The 20,429-nt window shown below is 47.8% G+C and overlaps 2 protein-coding genes across 2 annotated transcripts in view; one reads left to right on the top strand and one right to left on the bottom strand.

Moving 5' to 3' along the window:
- Positions 1 to 8,568: 8,568 nt before the first annotated feature.
- PEX26 (peroxisomal biogenesis factor 26) lies at positions 8,569 to 18,009 on the bottom strand. Its single transcript, XM_047787955.1, has 5 exons — positions 17,241 to 18,009; positions 16,028 to 16,168; positions 15,285 to 15,580; positions 12,910 to 13,056; positions 8,569 to 11,023 (listed from the first exon to the last, which is right to left on the bottom strand). The coding sequence occupies exons 1-5, from the start codon at positions 17,453 to 17,455 to the stop codon at positions 10,923 to 10,925; spliced, it is 900 nt and encodes a 299-aa protein (XP_047643911.1). The 5' UTR covers positions 17,456 to 18,009; the 3' UTR covers positions 8,569 to 10,922.
- MICAL3 (microtubule associated monooxygenase, calponin and LIM domain containing 3) overlaps positions 17,890 to 20,429 on the top strand; it is a 245,007-nt gene continuing 242,467 nt past the window's right edge. The window contains exon 1 of the mRNA XM_047787952.1: positions 17,890 to 17,959. The gene's annotated coding sequence lies outside the window, so the exon portion shown is untranslated. The remainder of the gene's footprint in view (positions 17,960 to 20,429) is intronic.

The following is a 20,429-nucleotide window of genomic DNA, read 5'->3' as shown; positions in this document are numbered from 1 at the left end:
GGGATAAAAATGATAATGACAACTCTGGTGATTATGATGGCATTCGGCAGATTCATTATATTCCTTGAACCTCATTATCTTTCCTCTTTTTGGGTTTTAGGGCTTGAGGGAGCTATGACTACACCATAAAGGCTGAATATGGCATCTTTTGGTTCCAGTGAGATAAAAAGAAGGGTAGCTGGCATAGGCTGAATTATGCTCCTCACCCCCAAATTTAGACGTTGAAGCTTTAATGCTCAGTGCGACTGTATTTGGAGATGGAGCCTCAAGGAAGATAATTAAGGTTAAATTAGGTCATACGAGTGGGGACCTAATCCAACAGGACTGGTGTCCTTAAAGAAAAGGAAAAGACACCAGGAGTGTGTGCACAGAGGGAGGCCACTGTGAGAGAGTGGCTGTCTGCAAGCCAGGATGAAAGGCCTCACCGGAAACTGACCCTGCTGGACCTTGAATGGGACTTCCAGCCTCCAGAACTTTAAGGTGTAAGTTTCTGTTGTTTAGGCCACTTGGTGTGTGTTATTTTCTTATGGCAGTCAAAGCAGACTAAGACAGTAGCCTGTGAGTCTTTACAGTAAAGAACATCTACTTCTTTTTGATTTTTAAGGTCTCTGTCTTACAATTATTTGATCTGTGGCATCCTAGATTGAACCTCCATCCTACACCTTTATCCCTGAATCGATATTAGAAGGAAAGGACATGTGTTTTTAGTTCCTATGATGGTTAATCTTATGTGTCAACTCGACTGGGCCACAGGACTCCCAGACATTTGGTCAAACATTGTCCTGAGTGTGTCTGTGAAGGTGTTTCTGAATGAGATGAACATCTGAATCAGGAGGCTGAGGAAAGCAGACTGTTCACCCCAAGGTGGGTGGGCCACATCCAATCAGGTGAAGACACTGGTCTTCTCCTGCCCTTTACTGGAACTCACAACAGCAGCTGTCCTGAGTCCAGCTTGCAGACTGCAGACCTTGGGACTTATCAGCCTCCATAATCATATGAGCCAATGTTTTATTCTCCACCCGCCCCCTCCATGTATGTGTGTCTGTGTCTGTGTGCGTATATATCTCTGTATCTCCTGTTGGTTCTGTTTCTCTAGAGAGCCCTAACACTGAAGTCAAATCTAGGCTATTCACAGGGAAGAGCAGCACTGCTCTGACAGCCTTGAAGTTCCCTGCTCCCTGTAGAGATTTTTATAAATCAGCCTCAAAAATAGGTGATTTGGACCCAGCTGGGATCCAGAGTTTGTCTGGTTCCTATAAAAAGAGTGAAATAAATTAGCTTTTGCAATGATTTTTTTAAAATCCAACCTATTGATGATTGATGTAGGCCTACTAAAGAGACCACGCCACACCCACCACACTCCAGTTACCATGTGTGAGTCAGTTCTTCTTGCGTGGATTTTGTGCTGTGGGGTCATATTCTCAAATACAATAATTATAGTGATGTCCAAAGAGTTGAGGCCCACCCATCTGAGTAGGAGGTAAGATCATTTCTATCACCCCGACCCCCAGAAGTCAGTCTTCATGATGTGTAAGTGTGCGCCAAATGATGTTCTTAGTGCTTATCTATTTTATTCCTCACAAGAGGCCTCTGAAATTAACCTTTTTATTATCCCCATTGTATAGATGAAGAACCTGAAACTTAGAATTGTAAGAGATAGAGCTGCACTCAGGAAGTCAGGCTCCAGAGGCTGAGCTCAATGTTTAACCATCACCTACAAATGGAACCTCAGGTAGGGGCCTGTCCTGGAGCTCTCAGCTAGACTCTGAGACAGACATCCAGCTGCTCAAGGGACAAGTGTGAAGATGGAGTTTACCTTGCAGAGGGAGCCTGGAGCCCAGAGGAGAAAGACCTGTTACTTCCCTGGCACTCACACTGCTGGGGGGGAGCCTGGAATTCCAGGAGGAAACTACATTTCATAATCTGATGATCTAGATTTACATACTTGCCATATGTATTTAACTCTGGTGATCTCCTGCCTTAAGACCACTCGTATGTGAACACACACACACACACACACACACACACGTGTCTCAGACGCCACAGGGAAAAGGGCATCTATGGTCAGACTCACAGATGAAGTGGTTTCCCTCTGAGGGCTGCACAGTTCCGGCAGCCGTAATCAAGACCGCCAAAAAAAGGTGAATCTCGGATAAATGTGGAGCCCCACCACCCAGCTGGCCCTTTTCCCAGGTGAGTCCCCTTCCAAAACCAACTGAGGAGGGTCTGCGTGGCCTTGTTATAAGTTGAGGATGGAAGCATTTTCCTAATGGCTCTGATTCTTCCCCTGTTCCCCTCCTACCAACAGACTGATGTCAGAAGCAGAAGCTTTCAGAGCATCATCTCCATGGCCCTGCCTTTGATCCCTGCTAAGTTCACTTCCCCTAGGGGAAGCCCTTTAGGTCACCACCCTTTAGGCCAAGAGAACTCAGCAGAAAAACCAGACATTGAGGGTGGGAGGCAGTGGGCACTCAGGACTGGGGTCAGGGACAGGCCAGCAAAGTGCAGAGAACACTGAGCTTGGAGAACTAAGAAAAACTCATCTCCTTCAGGAGCTGGCGCCAACTGAGCAGAGGCCAGCCCTCACCCTCACTCAAGGCTCTATTACCAATCAGGTGACCACTTTCTTCAGATGCCAGCCCCTTAAAAAGCACCAAATGTGGGAGTTCCCATCATGGCTCAGTGGTAACAAACCCAACCAGTATCCATAAGGACTTGGTTTGATCCCTGGCCTCACACAGTGTTGACATAAGCTGTGGTTTAGGTCACTGATGCGGATTGGATCCCACATTGCTGTGGCTGTGGCCAGCAGGTGCAGCCCTAAAAAGACCAAAAAAAAAAAAAAAAAGCTCCAAATGAGCTACATGGGACAAAGAGGCACCAAGGAAAGATAAGGTAGTCAAGTCACATCTTCTCTGAGGCCTTGGGGTTCTGTACACAGCTGATTCTTTGCTTGTTGGATGTCTGCATCCTGTCGGTCACTGAAGCATTGCTGGATTCTGTTTTCCAAATATTTCACATAACGCTGTGGGTATCAGTGATCCAGTCTTTCTGGCCCATACCCTGGCAGTATGTTAAAAGAGCTGGAAAATCACTCTCATCATTGTCATAAATCCACTTTAGAAAAATAACCCGTGAGGAAAATAACAGTGCTGTTTCATGGCCTTTACACATGCAGTCTGTTGAGAGTTATTGTTCATATTAGCAAAAAGCTGGAAAGAACTGAAACAGCCAACATATCAATAGGAAGGAGTATCATGTGGCTGCTAAAATGGAGAACTGAGGCCCCAAAGATTGGTCCCTTGGAACCTCAACCATCACCTCGTTTGGAATAAAGGTCTTTGCAGATGTAATTAAGATCTCAAGATAACATCATCCTGGATTAGGCTGTGTATTAAAATCAGTGACATTGTAAGAGACAGAAAAAAAGACAAACATAGAAGGCAGCCAAATGAAGATGGAGGCAGAGGCTGGAGTGATGTGGCCACAAGCCGAGGTCACCTGGAGCCCCCAGATGCTGGAAGACGCAAGGAAGGATTCTTCCAGAGCCTCTGGAGGGAGACGCCTTGACTCTGGACTTCCAGCCTCCAGAGATGTGAGAAAGCTTCTGCTTTTTGAAGCTCCCCAGTTTGTGGCAACTTGTTTCAGCAACCCCAGCAAACAAATACATAGTAAAAAAGTAGTAATGTTGAAACTGAATAGAAGAAGAATGCAAAACTGAAAGTACTAGATATAGGAGTTCCCGTTGTGGCTCAGCAGATTAAGAACCTGACATAGCGTCTATGAGGATGTGGATTCAATCCCTGGCCTCGCTCATTGGGTTAAGGACCCATAGGATAGAGCATTGCTACAAGCTGTGTTATAGGTCACAGCTGCAGTTCCAATTCGACCCCTAGCCTGGGAACTTCCAAATGCCACAGGTGCGGCCCTAAAAAAAAAAAATTTTTTTAAGTACCAGATACATTTTTATAACAGATATGCATATATATCGAAAACAAGATGACATGCTGTTGTTTTTATGGTATTTTAGTAAGGCTTGTTTGAATGAACACATTTCATGTCTTACAAATATAATGAGTAAAGTGGCCTGTTCCCAAACTTGAAAATAAAGTCTAGTCATCTCATGCAGCAGCAGAGCCAGGCTAGGGCCCCAGCTATTTTTCACTCTGATCAATTTGATGGAGTTTTGTCCCCAGTAGTACTGCCTCACAGATCCATTTTTAAAAATCATGCACCCACCTGCACCTCTTCTCTGTCGTGATATCTCCTGTCTTTCAGACAGAATCACCTTCCCAAGTCACAACCCCAGCCTCTGTTTGTTTTTTTTTTTTTCTTTTCCTTTTTACAGACACATCTGCGGCATCTGGAAGTTCCTGGACTAGGGGTTGAATGAGCCACAATTCAGGCCTACACCACAGCCACAGCAACACCAGATCCGAGCCACATCTGCAACCTATGCCACAGCTTATGGCAACACGGATCCTTAACCCACTGAGTGAGGCCAGGGATGGAACCTGCAACCTCACAGAGACAATGTGAGGTCCTTAACCCACTGAGCCACAATGGGAACTCCCCCTAGCCTCTGTCTTTACCAAACCAAATGTTATCTCCTAAACCCCACCACCTCCCCACTTACCAGCCCCACCTCCCTCTTCTCACAAGCCTTAAGCAAAAGGTAAGGCAAAGAGCGTGTCAGTTCTTGGCCTAGTCCTGCTTATTTTACATGGCCTAGAGAAAGTGTTAATTTGCAGTTGCCTCTGTAACTATACACAGATCATTGTGGACTATTAATTTTACTTAATCCAACTAAATGTGCCTATATGGAAAGTCAATGTCTAACTAACCTTTCTATTTCATGCATCTGTTTCAAATATTTTACGTCTATTTTATGAAAAAGACTTAACCATCCTATTTTATAATAGTAAATATTTTGTAGTATTCTGTGTATATGTATCACTTAAACTTTTCAAAGTTTTTTTTTTTTTGATGGGCAAGAAATAGATTTATTAGGATAGGAAGATTGTGAGAGACGTAAGCGGGCAGGCATGGAAGCTCTGCCTCAATTTTTTTTTAGTCAACTTTTGCTCATGTGACAAAAAAGTATTATAAAGAAAATAAGGCAGAAATTTTTATCCCCATTTCTGAGGTAAGGAAATTGAGACCTAAAGATTAAGTGATTTTTGCAAAGATAAAACAATTTAGCAGCAGAGCTGGAACACAAATCAGCCTAGTTCTATTTCCAAAAGTCCACATTATAATAACTTATTTCTCTTTATAGACCTCAAAATCATGCCACTTCTTGGAAAAATAAAAAATGAATAAAACAGTTTACATTACATAGATTTTTTTTAAAAAAGGAGAAAGTGGTATCTATATTCAAACTTTTTAAAATTCATATACAAAGAAACTCTAGAAGGAGAAATAAAGACAAGCAGCAGAGGCTGCCTCTGGAGGAGGAACTTGCTGGCTGGAGGACAGGAATGGGACTGGGCAGGTTGGCCTGCATGTTCTTCCTGAAGGTACTACACATTCAGAAAATTCAATATGATCTTCAGTGAACACATGAAGTAAATACAATAATCCTCACATTATAGATAAAGAAACTAAAGCACAGGGAAGATAATTTGTCCAAAGTCAAAGTAGGACTCAGCCATTGTGGCCCCAGCGTCCCTTCTCACTCATATAGCAAAATCACTCCATTGAGTTTAGACCTTGTTTCTCAAAAAAAGCCTTGTAAAACTTCATGCAGCTCTGAGGGTGAGAGACTGCTGGTCACCGTCTAGGGACTATACACGTTCCTTTTCTGCCTAAGGAATCTCTCCTCATAATGTTGATGCTATTTAAAGTGACCTTTATCTATGCTGACATACTTCTGCAAAAATCCTTTTGGTTTTCAACCAAGTCTTCGAATATTATCTTATGCCTATCAGTCACCTCGGATGGTACAAAGAGTGACAAAGAGATACGGAAAGTTTCAAAGAGTTGCTTGCAAAGAACAGCTGGGAAACAGTGTTAAAGATGAGCTTGGGTCAGTATTGAAATCAGAAAATGGGTCATAAAAGCCCACCTATCTGGGTGACTTGCCAGTGACAGTGGGTTCTGGTGGCCCCACTGCTCGTATACCTCAGCCTTCCTTCCGCCTGCAGCCCTGCCAGTCAGTTCTTCTCCTACACAGACCTGTTTGCAAACAGCCACTTTTTCAAAGGTTCTCAAAGCACTGGGGCTACCAAGAGGGTTGGATGTTTGAAAAACAGAACTGAAAGAAAACCAACATTACAATGGTTCTCTCGAATCAATGGTATCACAAGTCCCACATTTACTTTTACACAATCTTAAAATTTTTCTAAAATATATATGCATTGCTTTAAGACAAGAAAAACATCTGTTGTTTTATCAAGAGGCCTAGAGGCTGGCAAAAAATACCCAGATCCTGCTTCATCCCTGGAGGAACGGCACAGAGAGGGGTTTCACAGGCTGATAAAGGCACTGTGCCCACTGCTTTTAATTCGGCTCCTCACTGGTCCAAAAACTAAGGCTTCCAGAGAGAGAAACCATTTTGCATGTCAATACTCCCTGTATTAAGTTCAAAAGAGCAGCTCTAGCAGGTTGTGAGGGAAGCCTCAGGAAGCTTGCCTAAACCAGAGTAAAATGAGAGAATTAAAACAGGCCCCCACGGGTGCAGAGGCAGCGGTCCACAGGCCCAGGGGAGGGAGCAGAGGCAGTGGACAGGCACCAGTTCACAGTTCGTGCCAGGCCTCTCTGCCATTTCCTCCAGCCCATTTAGCAGACGGCCAGAAGCACTGCCATTCCAGATTTAGAAGTAGAATGTCTGGAGTGTGAAAGGCCATCTTTGAGTTTCCCAGTGTCTATGGCAGCTACCAAGCAGGCTGGACAGACCACTGTTTGCTAGGAAGTAACAGTAGAGGCATGACCACCACCTGTTAATTTTAAACTAGGGCTAAGGAGGGGGTGGAGAGGTTTCACTGCATTAAAAGGGGAAAGGGGTTAGACGGATAAAAAATGAGGTCCTACCATACAGCACAGAGAACTATATCCAATCTCTTGGGATAGACCATGATGAAAGATAATATGAGGCCATGAGGGAAGATAATATGGAATATATATATGTATGACTGGGTCACTTTGCTATACAGTAGAAATTGTCACAACACTGTAAATCAACTACACGTTAATTAAAAATGTTTTTTAAAAAAAGGGGAAAGAGGGAGTTCCTGTTGTGGCTCAGTGGTTAATGAACCCAACTAGTATCCATGAGAACATGGTTCAATCCCTGGCCTCACTCAGTGGGTTAAGGATCCAGCGTTGCCATGAGCTGTGGTGTAGGTCGCAGATGCAGCTCTGATCTGGCATTGCTATAGCTGTGGCATAGGCTGGCAGCTGCAGCTCCAATTCAATCCCTCGCCTGGGAACCTCCATATGCCAAGGGTGCAGCCCTAAATGACAAAAAAAGGCAGAGAGGACACTCATGTGTGGTGCAATGGGTTAAGGATCTGGTGTTGCCACAACTGCAGCACAAGTTTGATCGCTGGCCTGGGAACTTTCACATGCCACAGGTGCGGCTAAAAAAAGAAGAAAAAAAAAAAACCAAAAATTAAAGTAAAATAAAATAAATAAAAAGGGAAAGGATTTATACTGTGACACTATCACGCAACGGAATACAGAGCAGCCGGTAGGAACGAGACAGCGCTACATGACCTGATGTGGAACAAACATCCAAGAGAAGTTTACGAAAGAGTGTGGTATGTGTGTGTAGTTTGCCATCATCTGTATAGAGGAAGACAAGCTTAACATCAGAGACTAGCCCTGGGAGGGTACAGATGACAACGGTGGTGGCTCAGGGTAGGAGGCTGGGAGAGGTGGAGGGGAAGGAAGGACATTTTTTCACCAACACCCTTTTGTGACTTCTGAATTGTGTACTATACAAGTAAAACTCAAATAGTTTTTAAAGTCTACACACTCATGCAAACACGCACACAGTGTCACCCGCACAAAGCCATGAAACACACCCTCAGCCCTCAGATGCCCCTTCTAGAAGCAGCACCCTGCATCCTTCTCTCTGTTGCCCTCCCACTCCCACCCAGGACCACCCACTGCAGCCCAGTTCCCTCCTCACCTCACCCCACCTGCCCAGCCTCCCCTGCACCCACAGAACCCAGCAGAACCAACCTCACAGGTCTACGTGCACTGACAGTGAGCTTCAGGCAGTGACTGATTTTAGGGCATGTGAAGTGCAGCCTGAGGAAGGCCGGGGAGGTCAGGAGACCCTGTCCTCACGCAGGCTGCCCCTGGGACCTGTCTTCGCCCCTGGGGTCTCTATCGCCTTAACTCACAAAGGGGCTATAATAGGTGGTCTTTCCAGATCTTGCATCTGGAAACCCCATCACACAGGCAGCATCTCTGGACTGGTTGTGTGCTGGGTGCTGAACAGCACTGGGACACAGAAACATAACGCAAGCCCCGCCCCATGTAAGTTCAAACATTTTGGAAGCTCAATAAAAAGTAAAAGAAACAGGTGAAATTAATTTTAGTAACAGATTTTATTTAGCCCAATATATCCAAAATAGTGTCATTTCAACATGCAATCAATATAAAAATTACCAAGTTTCCACTCTGGAGTTCCACGTGTTTGACACCAGTGTGTATTTAACATTTACGGAACATCGTGATTTGGACCAGCCACACTCCAAGGGTTCAAAGGCCGTGTGGTGGTGACCTCACTGGACAGCACAGGTACTAGTGTGACAAGGCGCCCTCCCTGCACTTGCGAGCTCGTGCATCCCAGAGCTGAGGACTAACCAGCACAGCAGCCTGCATCCTCAGAAAAGGCTGAGTCACCCGAGCAGGGGGTCCGAGTTCCTTGTCACATTAGGACAGTGGGGGCTGGATGCCAGACAACACTGGAGAGCTCAAGACAAACAGGAAGCAGACCCTCGAGGCCTAGGACAGGGTCACACGGGGGCTTTGGGGAAGAAGCTTCCACAACACAAAACCCACACATGGCCTCTTGTCATGTCAGTTCCAGCTGCTCAGTCTGAGTGCCCTCTAATCTCTAGCACTGGGCTGGGCACTCGAGACACAGCCACCCCTCCCGGGAGCTCTTCCCCAGGCAAGACACAGGCTAAGCATTTCACAAGAGGTGCTACTCACTCACCCAAAAGCCCCTGTGAGAGAACTGACTGACAGATGAGGTCAAATCTCTTTCCAACAATCACACCCCCCAGCTTCGAAGAGCTGTTACTAGAGGTCACGGAATTCCACCACCACTGAAGGACTGTGAACCAGGGGCCTGGAGAGGGGACAGCAGGAAAGGACTCCCTTGAGTAAGTCTGGAAGGTTAAGGGGCTACCAGGCAAAAAGAGAGCTGGGCCTCCAGAGGGGTCAGCGGCTGTAAAGGGCACAGAGGTGTGAGAAAACCATGACTGTGGGTGACTGGATCAGAGGCCCACATGAAAGTGGGGGTGTCAGCCAAAACCAGTGCCTGAGGGCCTTAAACTCAAGAACCTGCGTTTCATCCTTGGGCCAGGGGAAGCCATTATAGAGTTTTTTCCCTTGGTTATGAACACAACGGGATTTTAAAAATCTTTCTAAGTGCAGGGTAGGCAGAGCTTCTTGGAAGATCAGAAGGAATCAGCCTTGTGACAAAGAAGGGCAAGTCTGCTGGCCAGAGGGAACGCAATACAAAAAAGATAAGAACACATTTGGTATGTCTGGAATAAAGTATTAAACTTGAAAAAAATAAAAATTAAAAAATTAAAATTAAAATCTTTCTAAAGGAGAGATCTCAAAACCTAATTCCTCCCTTCCTCTCCACGGGGTCTTAACTCTTAGCTTAGCTTCCAGGGCCACACCCCAGGACCTAACTTTCCCAGGGCCTGAAGTTTACTCCCTCCATGCATTTTATGACAGAGAAGCTGCCCCCTGCAGCCCTCCTGTCTTCAGGGCCAGCTGGAATCCTTCCACCAGGAGTGTTCTACGCGTGCTTGCACAGAAACAGATAGGATTCTTGTGGCCAGTGACAGAAAATGCTGAAACACTTCAGCCAGGGCCCCAATGCCTCCTTCGCTGACAAGGAGTAAAACTCCTCCCAGTCTTCAGAGCCAACCCCCTCCACATCCTTCCAGCTCATCCGATTACCCTGTTCCATTTTCAGCCCATCAGCCTTTGGGCTGGCCTACTTTTCCAGGCCGCAGGAGCAAAAATACTTGTGCGCTACACAGACAACAGAATATAACTAGAATAACAGAGCATAGAAAGGGGGGAACCAGCAGCGGCCACGTGTACCAAGGAGGCAAGGATGCAAGTAAAACCTGACAAAACAGCCATGGGGAAAGTGTAAACTCCCGCAGGGCAGGGGGAGGGGTTGGCAGAGAGAGGGGGCCACTGACAACCCGAAATTCTGAGCTGAAGCCCAGGAGGCACCAGGCCAAGTCCCCTTACCCAGCAAGAAGAGCCCATCACATACCACAGGGAGCTGTAGTGATAAACCAGACCAGACTGTGGCAAGCAAAAGGCCAAGGCCCCTCCACCAGGACCTTGTTCTGAACTTGCAGCTTCAAGAACATCCTGACATGAAAAAATCACCCCCTGCCTCTGCAGGGAGATGGCATGTTTCAAGGACGAAACACTCGCCCTTCCCAAACCCTCTTGTGTGAGGGGCCTCTGCACGGTTGTGCTCTCTGGCCCCAGTTTCCACACCACCTACCAAGCCAGCCATATTGGGGTACAAAGAGGAAGGCACTCAGGCAGCAAGACACAGTGCACTGGCCGGACCCTCCCCTTCTCTAACTAGGCTGGTCGCACTGGCAGGGCCCATCCAGCAGCAGAGACAGGCTGCTGTGGGAAGAGGCTCTGTTTGTCCAGCTGCCTTGGGGAGCCAGGGGTTGAGGCGAGTGGAGGACCACTCAGTCGTGGATGGGAAGCTGGCAGAGAGAAGACACGGCCTCACGGATCCGATGGAAGATCTGAGCCAGCTTGTAGAGGAAGGGCAGGGAGTGAGGAGAAGCTGCAGGGAGAGCAGTCAGTGGTCAGTGCACCGCCCTGCATCCCCCACTCTCCCCCAGGGGGAGAGACCGTGTTGGTGCTCCTCCTCCCTCCCAACAGCAAAGAATTTCCTCTCCTCCAGGACATGGTCTCTGGGATGTATTCACTTTTTGGATTATAGCAACCTTAGGTTTGCTGAGAAAAAGATCCACATGTACTACACTTCGATCCAACTTTTTGATATACAAAAAAACCAGGGAGATGAATATGGGAAGAGAATTTCACTCCATTTCTTTTTGTACCTATTAAATTTGGGGCCAGGCAACAGTATTACCTATTTTTATCATGTTAGGTTGAAAATAAAAGTAAAACTCATCTTTTATGAATGAGAGCTGAGCTTGTTGGTTTGTCTTGAATTCTGATTTTTTAATGGATTTTTTTCTTCCTTAAAAAGAAAGATGTTATTTTCAAGAAAGCCACTAGTCTAACCTGTTAATACCTCTCTACCAAGTTCTAGCTGCAGACCAGCCAAGGGCTCTCTTCTCCTGCAGCACCACCTCTGCATGGGACCAAGCTGCCCTGAGAGGCAGCCTGTGGCCAGGGCACCCTGGCTGAAGACACTCCAAAGGCCTCTTGCCATCCCCACTCAGGAGACCGGTGTTTATGAGACTGAAGAACTGGGACGAACCACAAAAAAATTTCTAAATTTTTACCAAGTCTCTGGAACAAAGTAAAAGGCCAGAGTGTGGACAGGAATGAACGTGAACTCTCCTTGCCTTTCCTGAGGGCCAACTAGTGACTCCTAAAGCAAATAAAGCTGTTCAGAGGGAACTGCTGCTCTGCCTTCAGCCAAGAGGTCAAAGGGACAATCTGGACTATGCAAAACAGCTCCCAGCCAGAAAAAGGGAAGTGGGGGACACGGGGAAGATCTAAGACTAAATCAAGAGCAGCAGACCCTGGACCAGTTACATTTCTCTATGGTTCTTAGGTTTCTCAACCAAAAACGAAAGGAAAAGAAAACGAAGGGACTAGAATTAGGATTTCCAGTTTTGGAAGTTATACAATTCTATATACTACATTTAAATTCACAAGTAGAGATTAGATCATAACTCACATAGAGTAACTCAAAAAAAGTCTACCAGTGAGCTCCTAACCTCTGGCCCAGGGCTTACAGGTCTGATGAATAAACCCTCAGGAAACAGTGCAGCAGGAAAGAGAGTAAGAAATAACCAGAATGCCCAACAATAGGGTTGGAAAATCAACTACGGAAGTTTCTGTAAAGTGGATTATTATTTAGCCATTTAAAGCTTTAAAGTTGGGTTTTGAAGAATACGTATGGGGGGAGGGGAGAATTGGAAGAAGTCCGTCAAAAGGTAAATTTTAAGTTATAAAATAAATGAGCATTGGGGATATAATGTACAACATGATAAGTATAATTAATGCGACTGTATGTTATACACAAGGAAATTTTTTTTCCTGTTTCTAAAATACTGCATCTTTACCCATAAAGAGACTGGAAGCATAACCATTACAGTAGCAGACTTATGGGTGACTTACGTTTTCTCCTTTATACTTTTCTCTATTCTCCATATTCTCTAAAATGTGTATGTAATTCTACAATATAATGTTTTAAATTAGCATTACTTTTTACACGTTATGATGAAGTTTTCCTTTTTAATTCTGAGGCTCTACTCAGAGTCCACCCTGGATGTTCAGGGTCAACAGGGCAGAGTGGACCTTCTCCAAGACTGGTCTCTCCTTCTAGGGGGGCCGGGCTGACTCCTGCTCAGACCCACCAACTCCTTCTTGCACAAGAGACCAGTGAGAACCTCCACCCCAGGAGGGCCCCTCAGTTCCAGCTCCTTCCCACCCTGGAGGGTGCGAAGGGGAGCGGGCGTCTTCACTTACCCGGATCAAACCTCACGACCAAGAGGCAGAGCAGCAAGGCAGCCAGGAAGCTTCTTCTGAAGGGCAGAGAAAAGAAGTGGCTCACTGCAGAGTCCCACAGCTGGCGGAGCAACGTCAGTAGTGACAGGAACTTGTGGGTGGAGGGGCCTGGCCAGGGAGACAGAGCATAATTTCAGGATAAGAACCAGCTTCCCTACTCTGACCTTTGGGCTTGATGAGAGTCGAGCAAAGGGTAACAAGACTGGTTTTCTCAGCCAGTTCATAAAGTGGCTCCGGGTTTGGAAATCCCAAAAGATGTCTTAAAGACAGACTACATAACTAGAAGATCATCGTCTTAGGAGAGGACTTTGACAGAAACGTCTCCTCAGCTGGGGATATCAGGCACATCTCATTACTTTACAGCAATCTTTCTATTTTGGCCTAAGACATAGGCACAGAGTAATACAGAGCAATAGTTCCTGATGATGGGTTAATGCAGAAAATACAGGGCACCTAACAGGTACAGTGAGGAATTTCAGAGCCCTGGACTATGAGTACAAACATGAAACGCCCTCCCAGCCCTGACAGAGCACCTCGTCCCCAGGCAGTGGACAGGCAGAGGTTTGGGGAACCACACAGTTGTCCCTGAAGCCAACAACCTGTTTGCAAAGAAATGATCCTAACTTAGCAGGTCCACGTTTTTTTTGTTTGTTTGTTTGTTTTTTTGTTGTTGTTTTTTTTAGGGCCACGCTCGCGGCATATGGAGATTCTGAGGCTAGGGGTTGAGTCAGAGCTATAGCTGCCAGCCTATGCCACAGCAGCAACACCAGATCCAAGCCAGTCTACACCACAGCTCACGACAATATCAGATCCTTAACCCACTGAACGAGGCCAGGGATCGAACCCGCAACCTCATGGTTCCTAGTCAGATTTGTTTCCACTGTGCCACGACGGGAACTCCAGCAGGTCCATGTTCTTAAGGACACAAAAACACTTTGGACACAGGATCACAGTCTCCTAATGGCTGAAAGCCTTTCATGCAAAAGGGATTAGGCCTATTCTACATGTTACCAGCAGAAAAAACAAGGATCAGTACATAAAAACTGCAGGAGAGAAACTAACTCAGCATCAGGAAGAACTTCCCTACAGAACAGCCCACGGGTAGAACGAACTGCTTCAGGAGACACTGAGTTTTCTGTCCTTGGAAGTGCACACACATAGACAGATGATCACTCAAGGAAAATGAGATGAAAAGGATTCAGGGGAAGGGTCTGGAATAGAGGACCTTGGAAGTCCCTTTGTAACAAAACAACCCCACCGCACCGTTGCCCTGTAGGTGCCAGCTGGGTGCATGGTGTTGGGTCTTTATTTATTTACTTTTGTTTGTTTGTTTTTATGGCCACAACTGCTGCATATAGAAGTTAGTTCCTGGGTTAGGGGTCGAATCAGAGCTGCAGGTGCCAGGCTATGCCACAACCAGGGCAACAGTGGATCCAAGCCACATCTGTGACCCACACCGCAGCTTGCAGCAATGCTGAATCCTTAATGCACTGAGGGAGGCCAGGGATAGAACCTGTATCCTCACAGAGACAACGTTGGGTTCTTAACGCTCTGAATCACAACAGGAACTCCTACAGTGTTGAGTCTTTGGGTGGTTTCCATCATTTGTAAAACTGCATCCTAATGGGCAGAGGTGGGCTGGCCCTGAATGAGGGCAGAGATCAATGATGGAAGAAGACACTGAGAGATCTGGTGAGTGAAGGCAGACAGGAAGCTGGGTGGGGGCCCAAACTGAATCTCCTAAGTCGAGTTAGCAAGTTACCACACTGTCAGCTGTTTATTTTCCTGTAGCCACCCCAACCATACCTCATCAGTGTCTCTATTTGGGCCCCCTTTTATTTATTTATTTGTTTTTTTAGGGCCTGCACTGGCAGCATATGGAGGTTCCTAGACTAGGTGTCCGATCAGGGCTACAGCTTTGGCCTATACTACAGCTATAGCAACACTGGATCCTTAACCCGCTAAGTGAGGCCAGGGATCAAACCAAGTCCTCACGGATGCTAGTCAGGTTTGTTAACTGCTAAGCCATAACGGGAATTCCTGGGCCCCCTTTTAAAGGAGTAACATCCTACCCAGGCCACCTACCTTGGTGGTGGCAAAAGATCTAACGATAGGACCTCAAGCAGAAGGTGACTTTCAGGAGACAAAAGTCAAGGATCTGAGACCTGTACCACCTACCTTCCCTGCCAACTTCAGAAGGTCTGGGCTGGGCTTTCTAAACAACTTAACAGGCTTCTCATTCTGTGATCTCATACAAAGTTACTCATACAAAGAATTGCGCCCAAGGTCCAAGAGAAAGCCCACAATTCAGAAGCCACAGAAGGATAACATCCTACCTTCCTGGTTAAACTTCTGGGCCTCCTCTGAGCCAGAGTGTCTGTGTTTCTGCTGTTGCCTTGCCACACTAATGGCCTGAAGTGCTTCCAGCCGCTGCTCCTCACTGAAGGCTGCAGAACCCACCACTAGCTCTTCAGCCTCCGACAAGCAGCCCAAAGGAAACAGCACCCGCTGCAGGTGAAGTTCTGCTAAGGTTCTGTACTCCGGAAGGCCCTGATTGTCGGGGTCTCGGAGCCAAGCGCTGACTGCATCCAGCATGGCTTCAGGCTCTTGCATTTTGCTGTATAAAAGAACACTGCAGCCCCATGTAACCCAAGCCCCCAAAAAGAGGAGTCAGTGCTTCGCAGTTTAATTTCTCATAACCACCACACTCCTCCCACCCAGCCCCTCCCTGTGGGATGGTGACATGGCAAGAATCAGGAGCTCTTACTTAGGAGCTTGCTATCTTAGGGGTAGCAAGAAACACTCTCAGCTCTGACACCCCGACTCCTGTCGTCCCATTTCATGTATTCTATTCTTTACTTTCCCCCTCCCCCACTCCTAAATTCCTCCGTCCTCATCATTTATTGTTAGGGTTTCAAGTCTAGGGGTAAGAAAACAAACATGAAAAGAATTAGATTTGGAGGGAAATAGTAGGGAAGGGGGGAAAAGGAGCTATCAGGACTGATTTGGGAAAGGACAGGAAAACCCTCTTGCTCCTGCTCTGACCCAGTGGGTAAGCGGTAAGGACCTAAGGACCTACCACAACTCCAGGACTTTGGGGGGCAGCTTCTCAGGAATCTGGTAATACTGAAGAACCCAAGACAGGACTTCCTGCCACCGATCCATCTCTGCCAGGGCCTGGATTCCCACAACACAGAGAGAGCATTTCACCTCCAAGGAGCTGTCAGGGAAAAGCCAATTCAAGTTTAGAAGCGGTTTCCCTGCATTGCCATTGCCACCTCCACCTTGGGACTCTTCTTCACCAGCTCCCAAATTCAGCAGCCGTCACCTCTACCCTCCCACCGGTGTTCTAGCGGACTTCAGAATTACAAGTGGTCTTCTGCCCCCAAACAAGAGAAAACTGCCCTTTTCCCAGGAGCTAAAAGTTTCTGTAAACCTAGAAGCAAATCAGTGGCTGCCCAACACACAGCTCTATATGCAGGTGAAATCTGGATTAATGAGCAGGAGGGTTCATTTACTTCTGAGGTGAAGAGGACAAGAAACAGCATAGATATTTGGGTGGGAAGAGAGGTGGAGCTAAGAATTTGAAAGGTTATAGCCTCAGTACAGGCACAGGAACTCCACTACTGGCCTCCTAGCAACACCTACAGAGGCACCTCCAAGCACCCAAATCAAAGCCTTCAGCATTTATTCACCAACCCCCGGAACACACAGCCAGGGCTCCCCAATTCATTACTCCCTGGGGTCAGCTTTGACTACTCTACCCACCCCCTCCCTAGTGTGGCCTAAGCCAACCTTACAATCCACAGAGAAATTATGCCTTCAACTACCAGAGAGGACGGCAGCATTAGAAAAAGCAGCGCAAGACCAAGGTTTCTAATTCTTTGATCCGACCCTTCAACAGGACTGGAACACTACTCCTGCCCTGAACCCCATCCCCACTCATCAGCCAAAGTGAGAAGGGGACAACTCAGTGGAGGGTATACCTACGACAAGCCTCCCACCACCTGCTTACTGGAGCAACTGAACAATACAATCCTGTCTTCCGTCCCTTCATGTCATTCTGCCCTGGAACAGGGAGAAAGAATTGGCTGTGGGTTCCCACTAAGCCCTGTGACACGACTCGACTGCTTCCTCCTCAACGGGCAGTGCCTCCTCAGAAAATGGGCACAAGGTCAGGCACCCCTGAGGAAAGCAAGGAGTAAGACTTCCGCCAACAATCGGAGGGCAAGAGTCCTGGGGACTGGTGCCCCTCCCACCGTCACCCGAAGGGAGCCGAGCCCAGCACGTACGCGCCCGCGGGCTCCTCTGCCAGGCCCTGCCACGCGCGTTCGCAGGTGCGGAGCGCCGCGGGGAAGTCCAGGTGCACCACCAGCAAGTCGGCCGCCTCCTCCAGCAGAAGTGCTGCTGCCGATGGGGCCGGGGAGGAGCGCACCGGCTCGCTGCTCCGCAGGGGGCCCCCAAGCCCCCTCAGGGGGGCTGCAGAGGTCGCGGGGTCACTCCTCATAGGCGGGCGCCGGGCGACCGCCCTCTGGGGGCTGCAGGGTGTCCGGTGCGGCCTGGGGAGAAGGGAGGGTCCTCACAGCCTGGCCCACGAACCGCCCGAGGCCGCAGCCCGTAAAGGAAAGATTGGCGCGGCTGGGCTTGTCTGCGGCTCCAGCGCGGGACAGTCTGGCACCCTCGGATATGCAGAGCACTGCGTCCCTGGACACGCAGCCTCACGACAAGGACTGGAACCCCCGAGCCTGGGTAGGAGTCGGCCCCGACCCTCTCCAGGGTCTGAGCCGCCGCCAGCGGCGCGGGAACGTGGGCGCCGACAGCTTCGCTGCGCGCGCAGAGCGGCGCCCGGCGGCGCGGGACACTCTGGGAGTTGTAGTCTTGCTCCTGGAGCGGCCCCGCTCTGGGGCGCAGATGGGGGGCTTCGGACTACAAGCCCCGGCATGCGGCGCCCCAGAAGCCGTCACAGTCGGAGGAAGCCAGCCGACCCAAGCCGCGGGCTGTGGGAGGTGAGGTGGGTACTTGTTGCGGGCCGAGGCTCTGGCCTCCGGCTTCTCTAGCCCCTGGATTCTATAGGGACACGGCTCCGGCGGCGAGCAGGAGAGGGCGTCTGTGAACCGCCTCCTCCCGGGCCCCGCCCAGCACCCGTCAGTCCTTCCTTCTTTTGTTTTGCTGCCCGTCCCACAACTGGCAGGTGGCAAAAACACAGCCAGCCAAGGGCAGGAGCTTGGCCACCGCGCTCTGCCGGATAGGCTGTGTCCGCTTGTGTCCAGGGATCCACACTGAGCCTCCGTGTCTCATGACAGATAGATATTCCGTGAAAAAGCCGTACAGTGTGTAATGCAGTTTACAGTAAAGGACTGAGTCAGAGTAAGTATTCAATACGTCCTGGCTGTAATAGTAATTATTAAGTAATTTTACACAGATACGGAAGTTACATTTATTATTATATTCTGTGCTTCACTCAGGCTTTGCAGAGCCTCCTAGGTTGGCGCTAAGCCCTGAGCTTCAGTTCCTCCCAGTTCCCTACCATTTGCACTCTCTCCAAAACGTTGCCCCTTGTGATTAAATCGGACAGGCCAGGCACCTGCCTGCCTCAGCATCCCCTTCCCTGGTCACCAGCCAGGGCCTTCCACCCTCTGCAAAAAGTCCTCCTGGAAAGCTGAGGCAGAAGCACAAAATCCATCAGACTTTGGGGATGAGAAGTGTGGACCCCATAATGGCATAAGGTGATAAAGCCAGGACTTCACTTTTTCCGTGGATATTTAACACCTACTAAGTGCCAGCCTTGTTCTAAACACTGAGGATCCCACATGAACGGAGACAAAAATGTCCTCCTTTGTGGAGCTTCCATCATAGTGAAAGAGGGGAGCAAAATTAAAAATAAATACAGTGGTATGTCAGATGGTGATAAATGCTTAAAGAGAACTTGGATGTGACAACAGTGACTACGTTTAACTTTGTTTTCTAGCAGTAAATCCAGGGTTGAAGTAGAGCAGAGAGAAAATGTGCTCTTCATGCTCAGAACTAGCCTCCATTGGTAGAATCACTGCCCTTGGGACCAACACATACTTGATGTCCACCCTAAGTCCCCCTTTCTCTCCAGGCAATATTCTTCCCACAGAGCAAACTCCACTCTGGGAAGTGAATTAGTTCAAGGCTGAATTTATCAAAATGTTTTATCTGTTCTGCCTCAGATTTGACAGCCAATAATGAAGATCATTAGTAATAGCATAATTACTGGACTGTAAACAAACAAAAAACTGTTTCTCAGAATTGGCTTATAAGTCTCCCCTGAAAAATCAGAAAAGCAGTAGTAGCGTCAGAATACACACCTGACCAGGCCTGGGCCAGTTGAGACTGGCAGGACCAGGCCTCTGCCTCCAGGAGCACCACTTCCAAGCTTTTGCTGCCAGAAAAAGGCCCCTTCCTTAATCCTAGAGAAGGTTCTTGCTCTGCCCAGGATTTTCCAGGAGATGGCAGCACAGCCTTAAAAGAAGCAAGCCTGCCAGTACGTGCAGTGCTGTGGTCCCTAGAATGAGGTCAAGGTATTTAAAGTGAGAGTTTGCAAAAAAAAAAAAAAAAAAAGTATGAAAATAGGATTTTTCTATTTCTGTGTTTCGCCCAATCTCTGACTACCTGGGCCTACACAGTGGTCTCTCTGTCACCACTACCCCTTAGCACTCTTATGCGCACCAGCTGATTCCCGAGTAACAGTGCTGACATAATGGAGCCAGACCATCTAATGAAGCCAGACCATCTCAAGCTAAGACACAGCAGTCCTAATTTATTCCACCTGAGGGACAGTGACCAAGTGTCTTAATGTCTCAGGGCTCATGACTCAAGCTATGAAACTGCCTTCCCTCCCTCTGGTATAAAATAAGTGGTGGTGGAGTTCCTGCTGCAGAGATTGGGGTTCCATCCCCAGCCCCAGGGCCGTGGGTTAAGGATCTGGCATTGCTGCAGCTATGGTGCAGGTCAAATTCGATCCTTGGCTTGGGAACTTTCATGTGCCTCTGGTGCAGCCACAAAAAAAAAAAAAAAAAAAAAAGAGAGAGAGAGGTGGGAACAAGGCAGTTCTTTCCAATCTGAAAGGCCTGACCCGTGTCAAGATTTGTATTGTTGGAATCCTTTCATTTTGGGAAAATTAGTGGAGTAAATGAGACACGAAACCCACGCAATAGCCATTCCCCAGCCCAAGCTGTGGGACTTGCTGTTCCTTCTGTTTGCCAGGTACAGTGTGTCTTGCCTGAGCAGGGTCCTGAGGTTGTGGATTTGCTCACCTACTTTGAACATGTGGTAAGTTGGTGTTTCTGTAGCAGAAGGAGCTCTGGAATGGGAAATAGGCTATGCCGCTTGGAATCTTAGGGACCTCTGGAAGGTCGGCTTAGTCCTCTGAGTCTGTTTTCTCATCTGAAGACATGAATACCAACACCTGCCACATGGGGTGTTGTGAGGCTCAAAAGAGGTCATGTGACAGCCAC

Source organism: Phacochoerus africanus, chromosome 7 (genome assembly GCF_016906955.1).
Source record: "Phacochoerus africanus isolate WHEZ1 chromosome 7, ROS_Pafr_v1, whole genome shotgun sequence".
NCBI lineage: Eukaryota > Metazoa > Chordata > Mammalia > Artiodactyla > Suidae > Phacochoerus > Phacochoerus africanus.
This window is presented reverse-complemented; position numbering and strand designations above follow the sequence as displayed.